Source organism: Aspergillus caelatus, assembly GCF_009193585.1.
Source record: "Aspergillus caelatus strain CBS 763.97 unplaced genomic scaffold BDV27scaffold_182, whole genome shotgun sequence".
NCBI classification, from domain to species: domain Eukaryota; kingdom Fungi; phylum Ascomycota; class Eurotiomycetes; order Eurotiales; family Aspergillaceae; genus Aspergillus; species Aspergillus caelatus.
In genome coordinates, this window is record NW_022475445.1 from 63744 (window position 1) to 77377 (window position 13634).

General features: G+C 47.7%; 5 protein-coding genes across 5 annotated transcripts; 1 reads left to right on the forward strand and 4 right to left on the reverse strand.

Moving 5' to 3' along the window:
* Positions 1-209: 209 nt before the first annotated feature.
* Positions 210-894, reverse strand: BDV27DRAFT_133405 (glutaredoxin). The gene is made up of 3 exons (XM_032068077.1): positions 700-894; positions 524-622; positions 210-422 (listed from the first exon to the last, which is right to left on the reverse strand). The coding sequence occupies exons 1-3, from the start codon at positions 749-751 to the stop codon at positions 265-267; spliced, it is 309 nt and encodes a 102-aa protein (XP_031924297.1). The 5' UTR covers positions 752-894; the 3' UTR covers positions 210-264.
* Positions 895-1471: 577 nt separating this feature from the next.
* On the reverse strand, positions 1472-3803 carry BDV27DRAFT_31270 (uncharacterized protein). The gene is made up of 2 exons (XM_032076295.1): positions 3294-3803; positions 1472-3174 (listed from the first exon to the last, which is right to left on the reverse strand). The coding sequence occupies exons 1-2, from the start codon at positions 3396-3398 to the stop codon at positions 1705-1707; spliced, it is 1575 nt and encodes a 524-aa protein (XP_031924298.1). The 5' UTR covers positions 3399-3803; the 3' UTR covers positions 1472-1704.
* Positions 3804-5598: 1795 nt separating this feature from the next.
* On the reverse strand, positions 5599-7291 carry BDV27DRAFT_133409 (BAG domain-containing protein). Its single transcript, XM_032068078.1, has one exon. It carries the CDS (start codon positions 7049-7051, stop codon positions 5894-5896), a length of 1158 nt encoding a protein of 385 aa, XP_031924299.1. The 5' UTR covers positions 7052-7291; the 3' UTR covers positions 5599-5893.
* A 489-nt stretch (positions 7292-7780) lies between these two features.
* Positions 7781-8746, forward strand: BDV27DRAFT_148021 (uncharacterized protein; the record flags this gene model as incomplete). The annotated part of the gene is made up of 3 exons (XM_032070845.1): positions 7781-7800; positions 7916-8604; positions 8694-8746. The coding sequence occupies 3 exons, from the start codon at positions 7781-7783 to the stop codon at positions 8744-8746; spliced, it is 762 nt and encodes a 253-aa protein (XP_031924300.1).
* Positions 8747-9458: 712 nt separating this feature from the next.
* On the reverse strand, positions 9459-12080 carry BDV27DRAFT_133411 (LMBR1 domain-containing protein). Its single transcript, XM_032068079.1, has 2 exons — positions 11383-12080; positions 9459-11303 (listed from the first exon to the last, which is right to left on the reverse strand). The coding sequence occupies exons 1-2, from the start codon at positions 11682-11684 to the stop codon at positions 9566-9568; spliced, it is 2040 nt and encodes a 679-aa protein (XP_031924301.1). The 5' UTR covers positions 11685-12080; the 3' UTR covers positions 9459-9565.
* Positions 12081-13634: the final 1554 nt, after the last annotated feature.

Genomic DNA, 13634 nt, shown 5'->3' on the forward strand with positions numbered 1-13634 from the left:
AGTACCCCATCTCACCAAATTCACCATCTACACAAACTTTCTTCACAGATACCTTTAGCACAGACACCTACTGAACCAATCACCACACCCCCCAACCCCACCACCATGCTCCGCGGGGTAACCCCTAAACGAATCCAATGACTACAAACCCCGAACCTCGCCGACCCAAGTTCAATCACCGAGCCCACACATCACACAAAGCAATGATATCATGTAAACAAATGCATTCCGTCTATGGTATACACAACGATCTTAAAGCATAATCTAAAGAGCACCGGCCTCCTTCAGCAAACGAGGCAGTTCATCCTTGCGAGCCTGCAGATCCGAGTTTCCACCGATATGCTTCTGTTTGATGAAGATGTTGGGGACGGTACGTTGGCCGGTGATTTCCTGGAGGGCGTCCTGGATGGCGCCACCGTCGCCTACAGATAACAAACAAAATTAGTCTCATGAGATATCACAGGGGCTATCATAGTATATAGTTTTGTGTAGAAAGCGGCCCAGGGGAGTTATCTAAACGTACTCTCCTCATCAAGTTCGATGGCGATGTACTTCGCCTTCAGCTTGTCGAGGACGCTCTTGCTGGATGAGCAGTAGGGGCAGTAGGACTTGGAGAAGACGACTAGATTGTTTTATTTGGTCTTGGGTTAGAGGCGTGGCTTTTTATTATCTGGGCCCGGGGGAGAGAGTTGAGCTTACCGACGGCATTGTCGTTGATGATACCCTGGGCTTTGGTCTTAGCGGCAGACATAACGGCTGGGGTGGGACCGGCGAAGGACCCGAAGAGACGAGAGAAGATGGAAGAAATGGTGGGCAACTGGGTTCTCCGATGGAGAGGATATTGGAGGGGGAGATTGGAGGGGTGGAATAGGGTTTATATACAGTTAGTTATACTTGATTGTTGCTTGCGATTTCCCGCGGTTGACTAATTTGTCCGGGAAATGATGTTAGGCCCGGATTATGTAAGATGGCTGAGCGATGATGTCAATCCAGGCCTCAGGCTCACTCTTAGCACTACTTTCTGAATACTTAGGTGCTCATTGATGTCTATTACTACTGATCAATTTTAAAATACTCATGGTTTATTTGTATATAGATATACTTGGTATGTCAGTTCAAGTAAAAACTGCGGGTCAATTGCTTCAATAGCTGTCTCTCGACCCTCACTCGGATCGGATGTAAGTCGCGGAATACTGGTGCTGTGTGTTTTTAATGCAAAGGAAATGAAAAAGAGTTAAGGAAATGGGAATAAACCTCAACTGTACGGTCAAATTAGTCAAATCGAAAGAGAATCGAAGGAGTGCATCGTGAAGTCGTTATCAGAAGTATCCCCCGGCTGCTTCACTTGTATACGACCCAGGGGATCACGGCTCTTGACCTGGGAGCTTGCAGAGACCACGAGTCAATGGTATTCTTTGGATTGACATGAAAGGAAATACGAAGTACAGCAGACACAGGGGAATCATGCAAGGAGCGACTAGCCACAACGCAAGAAATTGGAAAATCCGGATGGGGCGACAATAAAATGGACAGGGAATTAAAAAGGTCCTAAAAGCAGAGAGCACTGGTGATCAACAACAACCAACATGACACGCTAACCGAAGGAATATAATGCGAAACGGGGGTAAGAATTCCGAGGGAAAATTAAGAATACGTCGCCATCAAAATGACGAATAGCTTGGGAAAGAAGTACGATGTGAAACATCACATCACAATGCAACATCCGCAACCCTTCTCCTTTGGCGGCGGTGGCTCTGCCGTCACAACGGGCGGACTCCATTTGGGTGTCAGTGCCGCTTGGGGAGCCGCTTGGGAAGGTTCTTGCAGTTTGGGCATAGGACTATACCCAGTGCCTGTATTTGGTCGGGTGATCGGGTCTGGGGTCTTCGGTGCGCTTGGTGGTTCGGGCTTGGGCTGGGGCTGCGAAGGCGTTGGCTCTTGCTTTTTCTCTGGATCCTCCACCTTCTCAGTACTCTCCACAGGCCTTGGACCATCATGACCAACCGCTAACGGAGCAAACTCGCGATCATACGTAGTTGGTGTCTTGCCCTCTTTCTCCCACTCCTCTTGCTGCATCCGTTTCGCATGAGTGGGCAGCATTTGCTGATCTGGGGGTAGACGCGGGTCTGGCTTGTACATGGTCGCCAGCCACGGGGGGTCCCCTTCAGGGCGGTTGACAGCAGTTTTCGGACGATCGCCCGGCTTTCCCTGACGCTGAGAATTGTTATTGGACGTAGTACGACTTCGGGGAGGAGGCCTCCTTGTTGACGCAGGAGCGGATGTTTTCCGAGTCCCAGTGCCAGCCGCACCCTTAGCGGGCGTCTTCTTGGCTGCGTTAATCTGGGCTTGGACACCCCGGCTAGCGGGCCGGCTCCCAGCAGCCGGGGGCGAGGCATTCGTCAAATCTACCGTGATAGGCTCACTAGCCCTGCGAGGCATACCAAATGACAGGGTCTCCTCGTCACTAATGGTATTCGCACGCGAACGGTTCAAAGGCGCGGTGCTAGCAGTGGGAATGGGGATTCGAGACGAGCTCTTGCGAAGAGCAGGGTTGTGGTATATGCTAGATGCGCCGTCGTCCGCCGCGATCTCCTCAGGCTTGCGAAGGTCCCAGTTGCCGCGTGTGTCATTATCGAGACCGGTCGGGGAGCCAGCGATCTCTCGTTGACCTTCCAGGTTTGGCCAGGGCTCCATTTGTTCTATCGGCGGTGTCGTAACCTCATTATGGTGCATATCATGATTTCTTCCACGCCCGGACCTAATACTCCCAGATCCTACTCGGCGCTGGAAGAGGATCTGCTGCAACTCTTCACTTTCGATTTTCGCTAGTTTGTCACGATGGATCCAGTTTGTATCGTCTGCGTCTTCCGGGTATGGTCTGGCACCTTCTTTCAGTTCACTCTTCCTTAGAGATCCATTATATGTATCCTCCGAGTTCCTGAAATTGCCAATGCTGCGACTCATCGCATCCTGTCCATAGACATCTCGCGAGCTCCCAGCCTCGCTTCCGCGCCGGCCATGGCTAACATCTCTTCGTCCTCGAGAATTCATATATCCTAACTCATGTGCGTAGGCATGTTTTGACAGTGAGGAGCTACGGGATCCCCTAGAATTACGTCTTGATCGGTTGGTGGACTCGTATGAAGACCGGGACTTAGAACGACGAACGGTACTCTACCGAAGATTAAGGTTAGCTGGTCGTAGACCTACAAGGGAGAGTGGTGGGAGCTTTCTATCTCAAGAATGCATCAAGGCCGAGGCCGGCGGACAAACATGGGCCAAATGAGACTTACATTTGGTGTAAGCGGGACTGAAAACTCCCACTGGTGCTGGTTTGAATCTACACCGGACGACAACCAAACATCTGAAGAGAATGCTGCCGCTGCCGCTCCCGCCATTCCAACAGCAATGAAATTAACTCAAGGAAACAAGGCCAGTCCAGCTGGAACCAAGTTGAGGGTACAGGTGTACTTGTCTGGTGAGATTAAAGAGATTGAATTCGCTATATTTCTCCCCGATCATGCCATCCCAATGCATGCAGAACCTTAAGCACCAGCCACCGGGCACCTTTGCCTCAAGATCACGAAGTGCAAGCCGAGCAGCGGGTTCGGCTCAGGGTTGGGAGGTGGTCCGGGGGGGGGGTGCTGAGGACGCTGCGGGCAGTTGCTCGGCCGGTGGGAAGAAAGGGGAAGCAAGGAAGCGGCCCGAAAGAGTGATGTGTAAATAGGGGACCGGCGGAGAATATGTCGAGGATTGGGGCTGAAGCAATAGTTGAACGGATACCGGCGGTGACAGTACCGTGGATGCGTTTCGGTTCAGGGAGCGGGATCAGCCAACAATTGATGACGATGGTAGATGGCACAAGATCCCCAAGTCAGTGCACAGTATAGAGTCCCGTGTAATATTGCAGACAGAATAAATCTCTAGCAGGGAAGACAACCAAAGAAAGACGGAAAATGACAGTCGTATAGGGAAAGGGGGCGTAACCCGTCGAGGGGCGAAGAGAAAGCTGGAAAATGAGGGGAAGAAGCAAAGGAAAAATTAGGAACGAAAAAGGAGTGCGAGCGAACCAGAGTGTGGCTGGACTGTGGCGCCTGCAAGGTCAATTCAAGGACGCACACGAGATGCAAATCGTAGAGAGCAAAAGAAAATAATAATAATAATTATAATAATAAAAGAATATGGTCAAGAAAAGGGGACGAGAAATAGATGGTGAATCAAATTATTATTAGTAGGAAAGTAGTAGGTATAGAACTCAAGACCCTCCACATAGAACGAGAGTCAGGGAGACGAATGAAGAACAAATGGAATGAACGGGGAGGGAAGGGGGAGAAGAAGGGGCGGAGAACAAAAACTACAGAGAAGAAAGAGAACGACTGCGATGGGGCACGCTATCACTATGTCGGAGCTTAGTTACCTTTTGGCGGGTGTCGACTAAGGTTCTTTAGCCTAACGACTAGTCACCATTCCAGGTCCCCAGCCGAAACAGCCTAGACCTTCGAGGTAAAATATCTGTCAACCCAGTGTCAATTTAAATATGGTAAGGTTTGCTGGGTACCTAACGGGTACTTCCTCAGTATATCATGATTCATGATGGACGATATGGAGGTCTTGGAACACCTCGAGTCCCAGCCATGTGCTCCCTCATCGGCACTAAGGTCTCGCAGGTGATCTCTCACAAAACCGTTTCCACTTGCGTCGTCGGCTGTGCCCCCTTTTATCCACTGCCAGACCATCCGTGCATTCGGTTGCCTCACTTCGGTAAAAACATTTCTGCATCATTCCCTGTCCTCCGTACTCTGTACCGACGATCGGTAGCCGATAAAGTACTCTAGGATCGATCAATCAGAAAATTCAATTAGACTTATAACTCTTTGTCTGCGAAGGACTAATTTCATGGCCAGATTTGGCATTCAATATCTCGGCAGCACAGATGCACAGGTCCTTCCAATTTTAATCATGGACATGGTTGTATGTCCCTATGTATGTATACGGAGTAAGCCGAAGTACTCCGGAGTAGACAATGTGGCTGAGATCTAATGACCTTCACCAGGTGCATCGGATCCACCTTCAAATTTCCTTGCTGAAGCTATTCACTGACTAATTAATACAATGTGACTATCCTCAAACCAAGAGCGGTTCATGAAGTATTCCGAGGGTACAGCTTGTACTACCCTACCAGATTGCTCATACCACGGCCTGTGATGGTACCAAACAAGAATCTTACTGGTTCTCCCGTGGCTTACAAGAAATGATCACCGAACAATAGACTTTTGGCCTGGGACCAGTCAACAAGAAGTGTAGACTCTAAACTTTCGGCAAAGCCTGGGTGTGAGAATTAGCCTTGTGAGAAGACTGGACCCTCCAAGGATTTTACATTTAACCATAAGTTGAGCATGATGAACGCCTAATTAAGTTTCTGCACGCGAGATCTCATTATCCAAAGACGAAAGCGATATGCCCCGGGATGAGTTGGCTTGCAGTAGAGGCTAACTCTATTGGACTTCAAAGATTCATTGCCACAGCATGAACACTCCTCATTGATCATCTAGAGCTTAGGCCCACGTGCCATTTGTCTAGTAGTAATTTGATTGCGATCGACAATATCTAATCATACATCACTGGAAGATCAGAATAAGTGCTAAAGGCTATGTAGGATCTTCCAGATACACAACCAAAAGGGGTAAGTGCCATGGAAGGAACCATCATGATACATCTAATGCCCACTGTTATATGGTAGTACGACGCAGATTCTATATTCATATCAAGCAACAATATCTGCCAATATGTTCATGACATATACAGTGATGGGTGAGGACATCAAGTGATTAGTTATAAACTTGGTAACATAAAAAATGTACAGCAAACATCGAACCGGTGAGGCGCTAGGCAATCATGCCTTTGCTTGATCCAGTTTGGTGAGGGTGGACTGCGCTTCCTTGACCAGTGCCTTGCGCGCATTTCGAGCGTCAACGTTCCCATCGGGCTCAATGCCATCTGCCCTAAGAATCACTTGCGCCAGAATCGTCTCGCTCAACTTCGCATGCTCAAATTCACGCGACTTAGGATCGGTCGGGGTATTGGCAATATATTCATCGCAAAGTGGCAACAGCTCTCTTTGAAAGTACGCTGAAAGTGCCTGTGCTTGCTCAAGTGGGGTGCTGAAGGCTTTGAGGTTGGGAGCCGGCGCTGGCAGCGTCGATCTGCTGGGGGATGCAGAGGGTTTCTGGTCGGCGGGCCGCGCGAGAGTGTCAGCGCCATCTTTGTTCTTTTTCTTATTCTTGTTCTTCTTGTTCTTATTCCGGTTGCGAATCCTCTTCGGCCGGGGCGCATCATCCGCAGGCGCCGAGTCGCTGGCCTTATCCTCCGCGTCGGACACCTCGCTAGGGGTGCTCTCTCCGACCTCCGATACCACGCATAGCACCTCCGACTGTTGTTTGAGCCCCTCATCCCGACAGGATAGTTCATCGTCGTCCAAAAGCTTGCCCTTGTAGAGTAGCTTAACCCGCTTTGGGTCGGGAGCGCCTGTCGCTTCCGCAGCTCGTCGCCTCAATTCGCGAACGCTGAGCGTCCCATCATTAATGGCGTATGCCGGGAAATTCAACTCATATGCGTTCCTTTTGTGTTTAAGGAGAAGTGTGTCTGGCGCATTGTCGCCTTGATTTCCATATGTGCCTGCCGCACCATCGACGATGTAACTGTAATCGCTATCGCTGACTTGCGGCGTATTGGAGACAGTGGAATACTGTGGAGAGCGACGGAAGAGGTTACTGAATGGAGAGCGCCAGGACATAATGGCTGCTGCTAGTGCGCAAGCAAGGATGGTAACAGCAAGTGTAAGCTTGTCAGCGGCGAAAGTGTTTTCGGTGATCCAAGTTGGTGGGGGCCCAAGGGAGCGCAAGGAGAAAGGCGTTTCAGCAGAAATGGTTGCGACGAATTTGTCTTGAATGGTGTTGAGGGACGTAGGAAACTTGTTTTTAAAGTAAGTCAGGTAGAATGCACAAGTCTCGCCCAAAAAGGACTGAGAATCATGCAACAGCAGTTGGGTCATCAATGAATTATGTCAAAGGAAGAGGCAAAAAAATTGAGCGGTGGACGCTGAGGTCATTAAGGGAGAAGCCCGAGCTGTCCTCTCAACTCCGAAATAGGCAAACAAGGCGGAGAGCCCAGGCGGACATTTTGCCGCAGTCACTCCTCATTCAGTGGAGCAGAACTTAGGCTACTCTACCCAGTATTAACTTGGGACGAGGTCAGGCGATAGTTGCCTGGCCTGAGTGAGCCTTGTTGGGAGATCTGGGTAATATGGGTGAAATCTGGGGTGAATTCGAGAATGGGTAGATATTCTTGCGGCAATACGGAGGAATGTTCCCCTGTTCTACATGAATTAATTCCCCATATAGCTCCAACTTTACTCTCATCCGTACTACAGTCATATTTTGCATATACTGGGAACACGGACAAACAGACAATGCATAGCATGGTTACAATGGATATAATTGAGACACACAATCATAGTCACATTTTCCATTTGGAAAATTTCGAAAGAACTCGATGCAGAAGCTTTAGTGTTTCGTTATTAGTTATGCAAGGCTGTATGATTACTAAAGCCATCCCGTGCTACGCAGCCAATTTCCAATAAAAGAAAAGAAAGAGCCTTGGCCTATGTTGGTCAATTATATTACGATATCTTTTTGAGTAATAGAAACTCCTATTGAAGTGTTGAGCCCAGCTTCGATACAATAGTGGTAGCAGTGGTATTCATAGCATCTGTCCAATCAAAATGGAGAGTAGAGTGGCAGAGTAAGTGGCAGAGTAAAGAACTACTACTAAGGATGTGATATACTAAGCAACTCCAGGTGTCCTTATGTGGTTGGCAATGAGATATCACTCCACATTGATAAGCAACAGGTTAAAGCTACAATAACGCACACCTTGAACCGTTCACATTTTCATGTGCAATGGTCGTTCTGTTAGACCACCACTGTCAGTCTCTACAATTGAATGGCCATACGGTTTTGAACCTCTATGATCGTCGTTTTGCAACAGGCTTCAGGGATGATCAGAAAAGCAGCCCCTGGACTCCAGATATCGAACAGCAGTACCAGCAATTCGTCCTGAAAGGTGACGCATCTGATTTCGTCGTCCGGCTCGACAACAATGACGGGTTTGCTGAAGAAGAAGGGGATGGTTTTAGTATCGCGCAGGACGAGACATACCTCTATACATGGATGCGGGACTTCTATGAGACAGAAACTGAGGTATACAATACCTTGAGGGATAGCCAGGGTGAACACGTCCTTCAACTGTTCGCATGTGTTACATTTCATGGGTCATCCCCAATGCACGAGGCGTCAGTCAATAAGTATGCTGACATACCTGGGATTCTTTTGCAATATATTGACGGGTTTCCCTTGACTGATATCGCTGCATATGCCCCCAGAGAAGCCTGGCAGCCACTCTGCGAACAAGCTATCCGCATCGTTCATCATATCAGCGATCGAGGTATTCTTAATGAGGATGTTAAAACTAGAAGCTTTATCAACCAAAACAACTCAGAGGGAAAGTTCAAAAAGTTCATGCTTGATTTTGCGCTGTGCAATTTCCGTAGAGGCTATAAAAATGAGGAAGAGTGGTGGGAATGAAAAGCGATACAAGATGAAGAGGGAGCAGTAGGGTTTGTAATGAAGAGGAAGTTGCAAAGAGGCTTTGTCTACCATCGATCTGCTTTGTATACAAAGCTGGATGAAGACTACAAATTAGAGAATTGAGTGCTGTCAGTACAGCCTCCTTAATGGAATTAGTTGATACTATTTGATATGGTATCTGGTATCTGGTATGATATATTATGATGAAAGCCGTGGGTTTTACTATACAGGCTTTTTAAATCCCATATAGAGACATCACATGCCCATTTCCTGCCGCTCTCATTTCCCGATCCAAGGATTCCAGACTATACTTCCCAAACACGAACCATGACCTCTTTCAAAGCACCAATCCAAAGGACCTCGCTCAAATAAAGGCTGGTACATCATGAAGTCATCAGAGACTTTGGCTGCAGAATATGTTGTTATATTGAGTTTCTAGTGTGCTCTGCCTTGGTGAACTAGAAGTGTTTGCTAAACGCCATTGTTGTCTTACTATGTCAACACGTACTCACGATGTACACGACAGTGAAATAATTTTTACGAATGACGACTTCTGACCTTGGATATCCTACTATTCTGGATGGCTTCGTGCCTTACTATATAAGATAGCGTATGTTAGAATTTTGATAGCTTGTCGTGACATTATCAAAGCTTGGATGGATAGGTGTAGGGTCCCAAGGGAATTTGTTTTATCACTTACGTTCAATTCCTTTTTTTTTATTCTTTTATCTTTATTTTTCTTTTTATTTTGGAGCATCTACAAACGGCGGTGTTCCCAAGGTCAGCTCCTCAAAAAGAATACAAAGGAGGAACTCGAGTATATATACGTAAATTTTGAACTTATGATACAGAACTATGTCATATCTATTTCCAACGCCCTCGTCATGCAAATTGGGAACTTAAGCCACTATGGTGAGTCTTCACAGCCTCACCCCACCAGGCGCTGGTCGACCACCAAACCATCTGGCGAGCCCATTATTGCCCTCGTTGCCATCGCTTCCCATCCACCGTGGAAGTCGGAACGAATCACCCTGCAACCATTGAGGTGTACTAGCAGTTTCGAAAGTGTTTTTCACCCGGTGAGCAAACGATTGGAAAAAGTTTTCGTCATCCTCTTCCTCTGTCACTACAGTGGAGGCGGTGGCGGCTCCACGGGATGGTCGTGAAGGTCGGGTAGCCTCACCTCGAGGGGTCCGCGACGAAGAAAAGGCATTATTGCCTTCTTCAACACGGCTAGAAGGCTGAGGAGATCGATCACGAGCAGAAAGTGATAGGGACCCAAGGCCGGTGAGTTCCCGCTCGATCAGATCGCGACCTTCGCGCCAGCCTCCTAGACCATAGCCACTGGGATTGTTTTCCAAATCTTCGTCCTCCTCTTCTAAGAGGCCAAATCCACAGATATTCTTCACCCGGCCATAGAGATTGAAAAGGGTAGCACAGACCGGCGCGAGAATGAATATGGGAAAAAAATAATCAAACCCTTTTCCAAGCGGTGTCAAGTCAATGGACCGCCCGAGAAAACGGTAAAACGTAGTGTTCTCCCTGGCACTCATCGGTAAGAACGTTACAAAGTTGTATGCGATCGGCACAGTAAGCCTAGCAACGAGCCCCGCGTACCAGCAAGCGCTTTCACCGTACGTGTTGCGGCGAACCAGAGCGCGATTGCCCCACACTTTAGCATCGTTGACACCAACTAATGCAGCCCAGCACATGTACAACAACCAGGCAGAAGCGGTTACTTGTCTTCCGAACCCCACAGGTGCTGGATCTTTGTGATAGGATACTATGGAGAGAGTCACAACTGACAACCGGGGCGCCAATGACTTAATCAATTCTGACCAGACAACACACACAGATGCAGCCGCAAAAATTACGCCGAAAAGCAGCCGGACGCTCGGGATTACGTGGACGTAGAGATGGTGCCGCATGTAGGGATTCAGAATCTTCTGACGTGCAAAAAACGTTGCGCGGTGGGGGGCGTGACCAAATTCGAGCTTCTTCGATGCAGATGAGTTGATGATGGCTTGCAAATCGGCGGCGGTCAGTACTAAACGATCCCACTCGTCGATAAAGCGGGCCTTCAGATGCCGAGCGCGCTGGAGCCGTCTCGTAAGATCTGCCATATAGCGCTCTGTAATGACTGATGGGATCGTACTTGACACATCGGAAGGTTCAAGAAGTGCAGTCCGTTGCTCGGAGGAATTAGACATCTCAGCCAGGTCTTCGATCCAGTCCTTGAACTCCAGAGCACTGCCAGTCTTGCGTCGTTGTAACTGAGAGACTTGTGATTCGAGACTCTCAAGGTCGGTGATCGCATCCATCAGACGGTCGTGCAACCGGGGCGCATGAGCTTGGATTCTGCGCAGTCGACCGCTCACGTTTGCATTGCGGAATAGAGTACGAGGTATAGAAACAAGGCCATGACCCATCAGATAAATCGCAAGAACAAGACCCCATACGTATGCGAGAGCCATAACAAGTGCCTTTATCGACGTAAACTCGAACCCATTTTGAATTGATATATAGATCAATCCCACAACCGCACAGCACAGCACAATAAGTTGATATCGGGCGTTAGAGCGGAGGGAGTACTCGATGCGACCTTTCGGCTCGCGGTAGCCGGAGTCGACATATTCACCAAGCAATGGTAGAATAGCCCTTTAAGATGGCCGCATTAGTACTGAAAGAACATGAAAGCCTTACAATTGGTCAAATGAAGCACATATGTAGTACATACCAGGTTAGCACAAAGATTAGCCAGTAGGCAATGCGCCAGGATACCAGGATCAAACGGTCAGGCAACCAAATAGCCCTAGGTCCGCCATCATCACGCGAGCTCGATGCTAGATCGATCGGAACCAGGAGTACTACGCTAGCGGGGAGGGCGAGCGCAAGAAAAACGGGAATCGTGAGGTAGGCTGGAGTAGCTCGCAAGGTCAGGAAACGCCGTAGAAGGAGTAAGACAAGGATTGAGATTGCCAGAAGGGCAAAAGAAAAGAAAATATTAGAGCCAACAGAGATCGAAGATATGGAGATCATGGCGGTGGTTCCGTGGAGTGTACAGACGCATACAGAAGGCGGAAGGGAAATTCAGGGTCTTGGAGAATCAAGAGTAATTGTTCATGACGAGGAAAAGCAAGCCAACTAAAGAGCGACTATCAACTTAGCTAAAAATTGCAGACAGAAAAGGGCCGGAATTGTGTTCAAGGAAGGACACATGGAAGTGCAACGAGAGAAACGGGAGTTGGTTCCGGATTGAATGAACCCTGAGACTCTGTAGGCATGGACGGATCTTTCATTTCGTTGACGCGGATGATAAGGCCCACGGTGACGACAGCAGGGTCTACACGTGACATCACATGACAGTATGTTACTTTTTCTGGTAACAAGCAGCCTTACCCGGTCCACTTAGTGCAGGCAGTGTATGTTACAGGAAGTCAGTCATGAGTGTCTCTGAATTCTGCGGAAGTAGTGAAGCTTCCCTCTATTTACACGGATTGGATTCCTGAGCAATACTAGTATCTACGGGCGAGGGGTACCAATAAATAATAAATAAGGACCAAGGAGGGACTGACTAGAACGTAGTTGATGGAGCCTGTACCACCTTTGGGTTGGTCACACTAGGTATGTAAGGTCACGGGTACGGTACCCTAAGTACAGTACCTGCACGCTGTGGACTGATAGACTGCAACCAGCCTTCCCCTAAAAAAAAAAAAAAGAAAAAAAGAAAAAAAAAAGAAAAAAGAAAAAGAGGAAAGAGGAAAAAGACAACCAGCTAATAATATTCATGCTTCTCACAGAACTCCGTACTCTGTGGTATATGATACAACCACATCGGTGATCATTGATCTGTTAGTAAGAACCCTCCACACACCCTTGGTTGGCGATCAAATGAACTTCACATAATGTGTATAATTATAATCGCCCTTCTCATAAATAAGACGATAAATTATAAAACTCTTTTTAATAAGAAAGGGGAATAAAGAGAGGGAAAATAAATAAATAAAAATAAACCTAAAACTAAAAAGAGTGGGAAAAAAAAATTTGCCTGGGAACAACGCAAAAGTAGTATGAAATGGAAATGATCCAAATTAAAGTACCTGTGAAACCAGACGTCTTGGCTTGCCAGACCTTGCGTCCTCTCCACAAATCAGTACTCCAGTCTACACCAATAAAAGTCCAATCAGGATCCAAAAGAGTACGTATGTGAACAACGTACAGCTCAATAGATGCCCTACTCAGTGTACACCACTTGAACCCTATACCACTAGTCCGTCTACTAGGGACCAGACAAAGTCACTAAGGACTGCTGGCCCGCCTTTTGGTCTCCATCCGCTCCCGTCACTACGCCTCCTGCTAACACTAACTAGACTAACTTCGACCAGTAACGGGCAGATCCATAAAGGTCTGAAAGTCTAGTACCTGTTAGTCTCCCACACTAACCCGGGCCTGAGGCCACCATCACCACCTGCCTGCGGATTTTAGACTTTCCCTCTTTCTTCCCAACTGATCTTCAGTATCTTCTGCTCATCTCCAGGTCAAATCAATTAATTCAATCTTTCCATCCCCTTGTTGGCTATTATTGGGGTTCCTATTTCTCCCATTATTGCATGCTGCCTTTTTTTTTTTTTTTTTCTTTTCTCGTTGCCCTTTTATTTTATTTTATCTATTTCCTTTTCTATTCTATATTCCTTCTTCGAGGGGTAACGTCCTTCCGAACTTTTGTTTTCTCGTCTCCTCTCGTTTTTCGGGTTCCTCTTTCTTGCGACTTTCCCCTCTCTTCTTCCGGACCTCTTCAACAGCTGACGGTCACCATTTCTTCCATGCCACGGGACCGGAGATCTCATTGCTTGTTCTGTAAGCCCACCCTCTTCCAACTGCTTTCTAATCCCCCCTCCCCTCTCCGACCGATCGTTCTCCCTTCGTTGCTTGTATCCAATTGATCGGTGGATACCTCTATCACTGGGGTCTTTTTTTTTTTTTTTTTTT

Excerpts from the sequence above, each read along its gene's own strand:
- BDV27DRAFT_133405 (XM_032068077.1), bottom strand. The coding sequence starts at position 751 with ATGTCTGCCGCTAAGACCAAAGCCCAGGGTATCATCAACGACAATGCC. Across the intron at positions 623-699 it reads CATCAACGACAATGCCGTCG|TCGTCTTCTCCAAGTCCTAC; the intron begins GTAAGCTCAACT and ends AAAACAATCTAG. Across the intron at positions 423-523 it reads CATCGAACTTGATGAGGAGA|GCGACGGTGGCGCCATCCAG; the intron begins GTACGTTTAGAT and ends TGTTATCTGTAG.
- BDV27DRAFT_31270 (XM_032076295.1), bottom strand. The coding sequence starts at position 3,398 with ATGGCGGGAGCGGCAGCGGCAGCATTCTCTTCAGATGTTTGGTTGTCG. Across the intron at positions 3,175-3,293 it reads CAGTCCCGCTTACACCAAAT|AGTACCGTTCGTCGTTCTAA; the intron begins GTAAGTCTCATT and ends AATCTTCGGTAG.
- BDV27DRAFT_133409 (XM_032068078.1), bottom strand. The coding sequence starts at position 7,051 with ATGACCCAACTGCTGTTGCATGATTCTCAGTCCTTTTTGGGCGAGACT.
- BDV27DRAFT_133411 (XM_032068079.1), bottom strand. The coding sequence starts at position 11,684 with ATGATCTCCATATCTTCGATCTCTGTTGGCTCTAATATTTTCTTTTCT. Across the intron at positions 11,304-11,382 it reads CTAATCTTTGTGCTAACCTG|GGCTATTCTACCATTGCTTG; the intron begins GTATGTACTACA and ends GCCATCTTAAAG.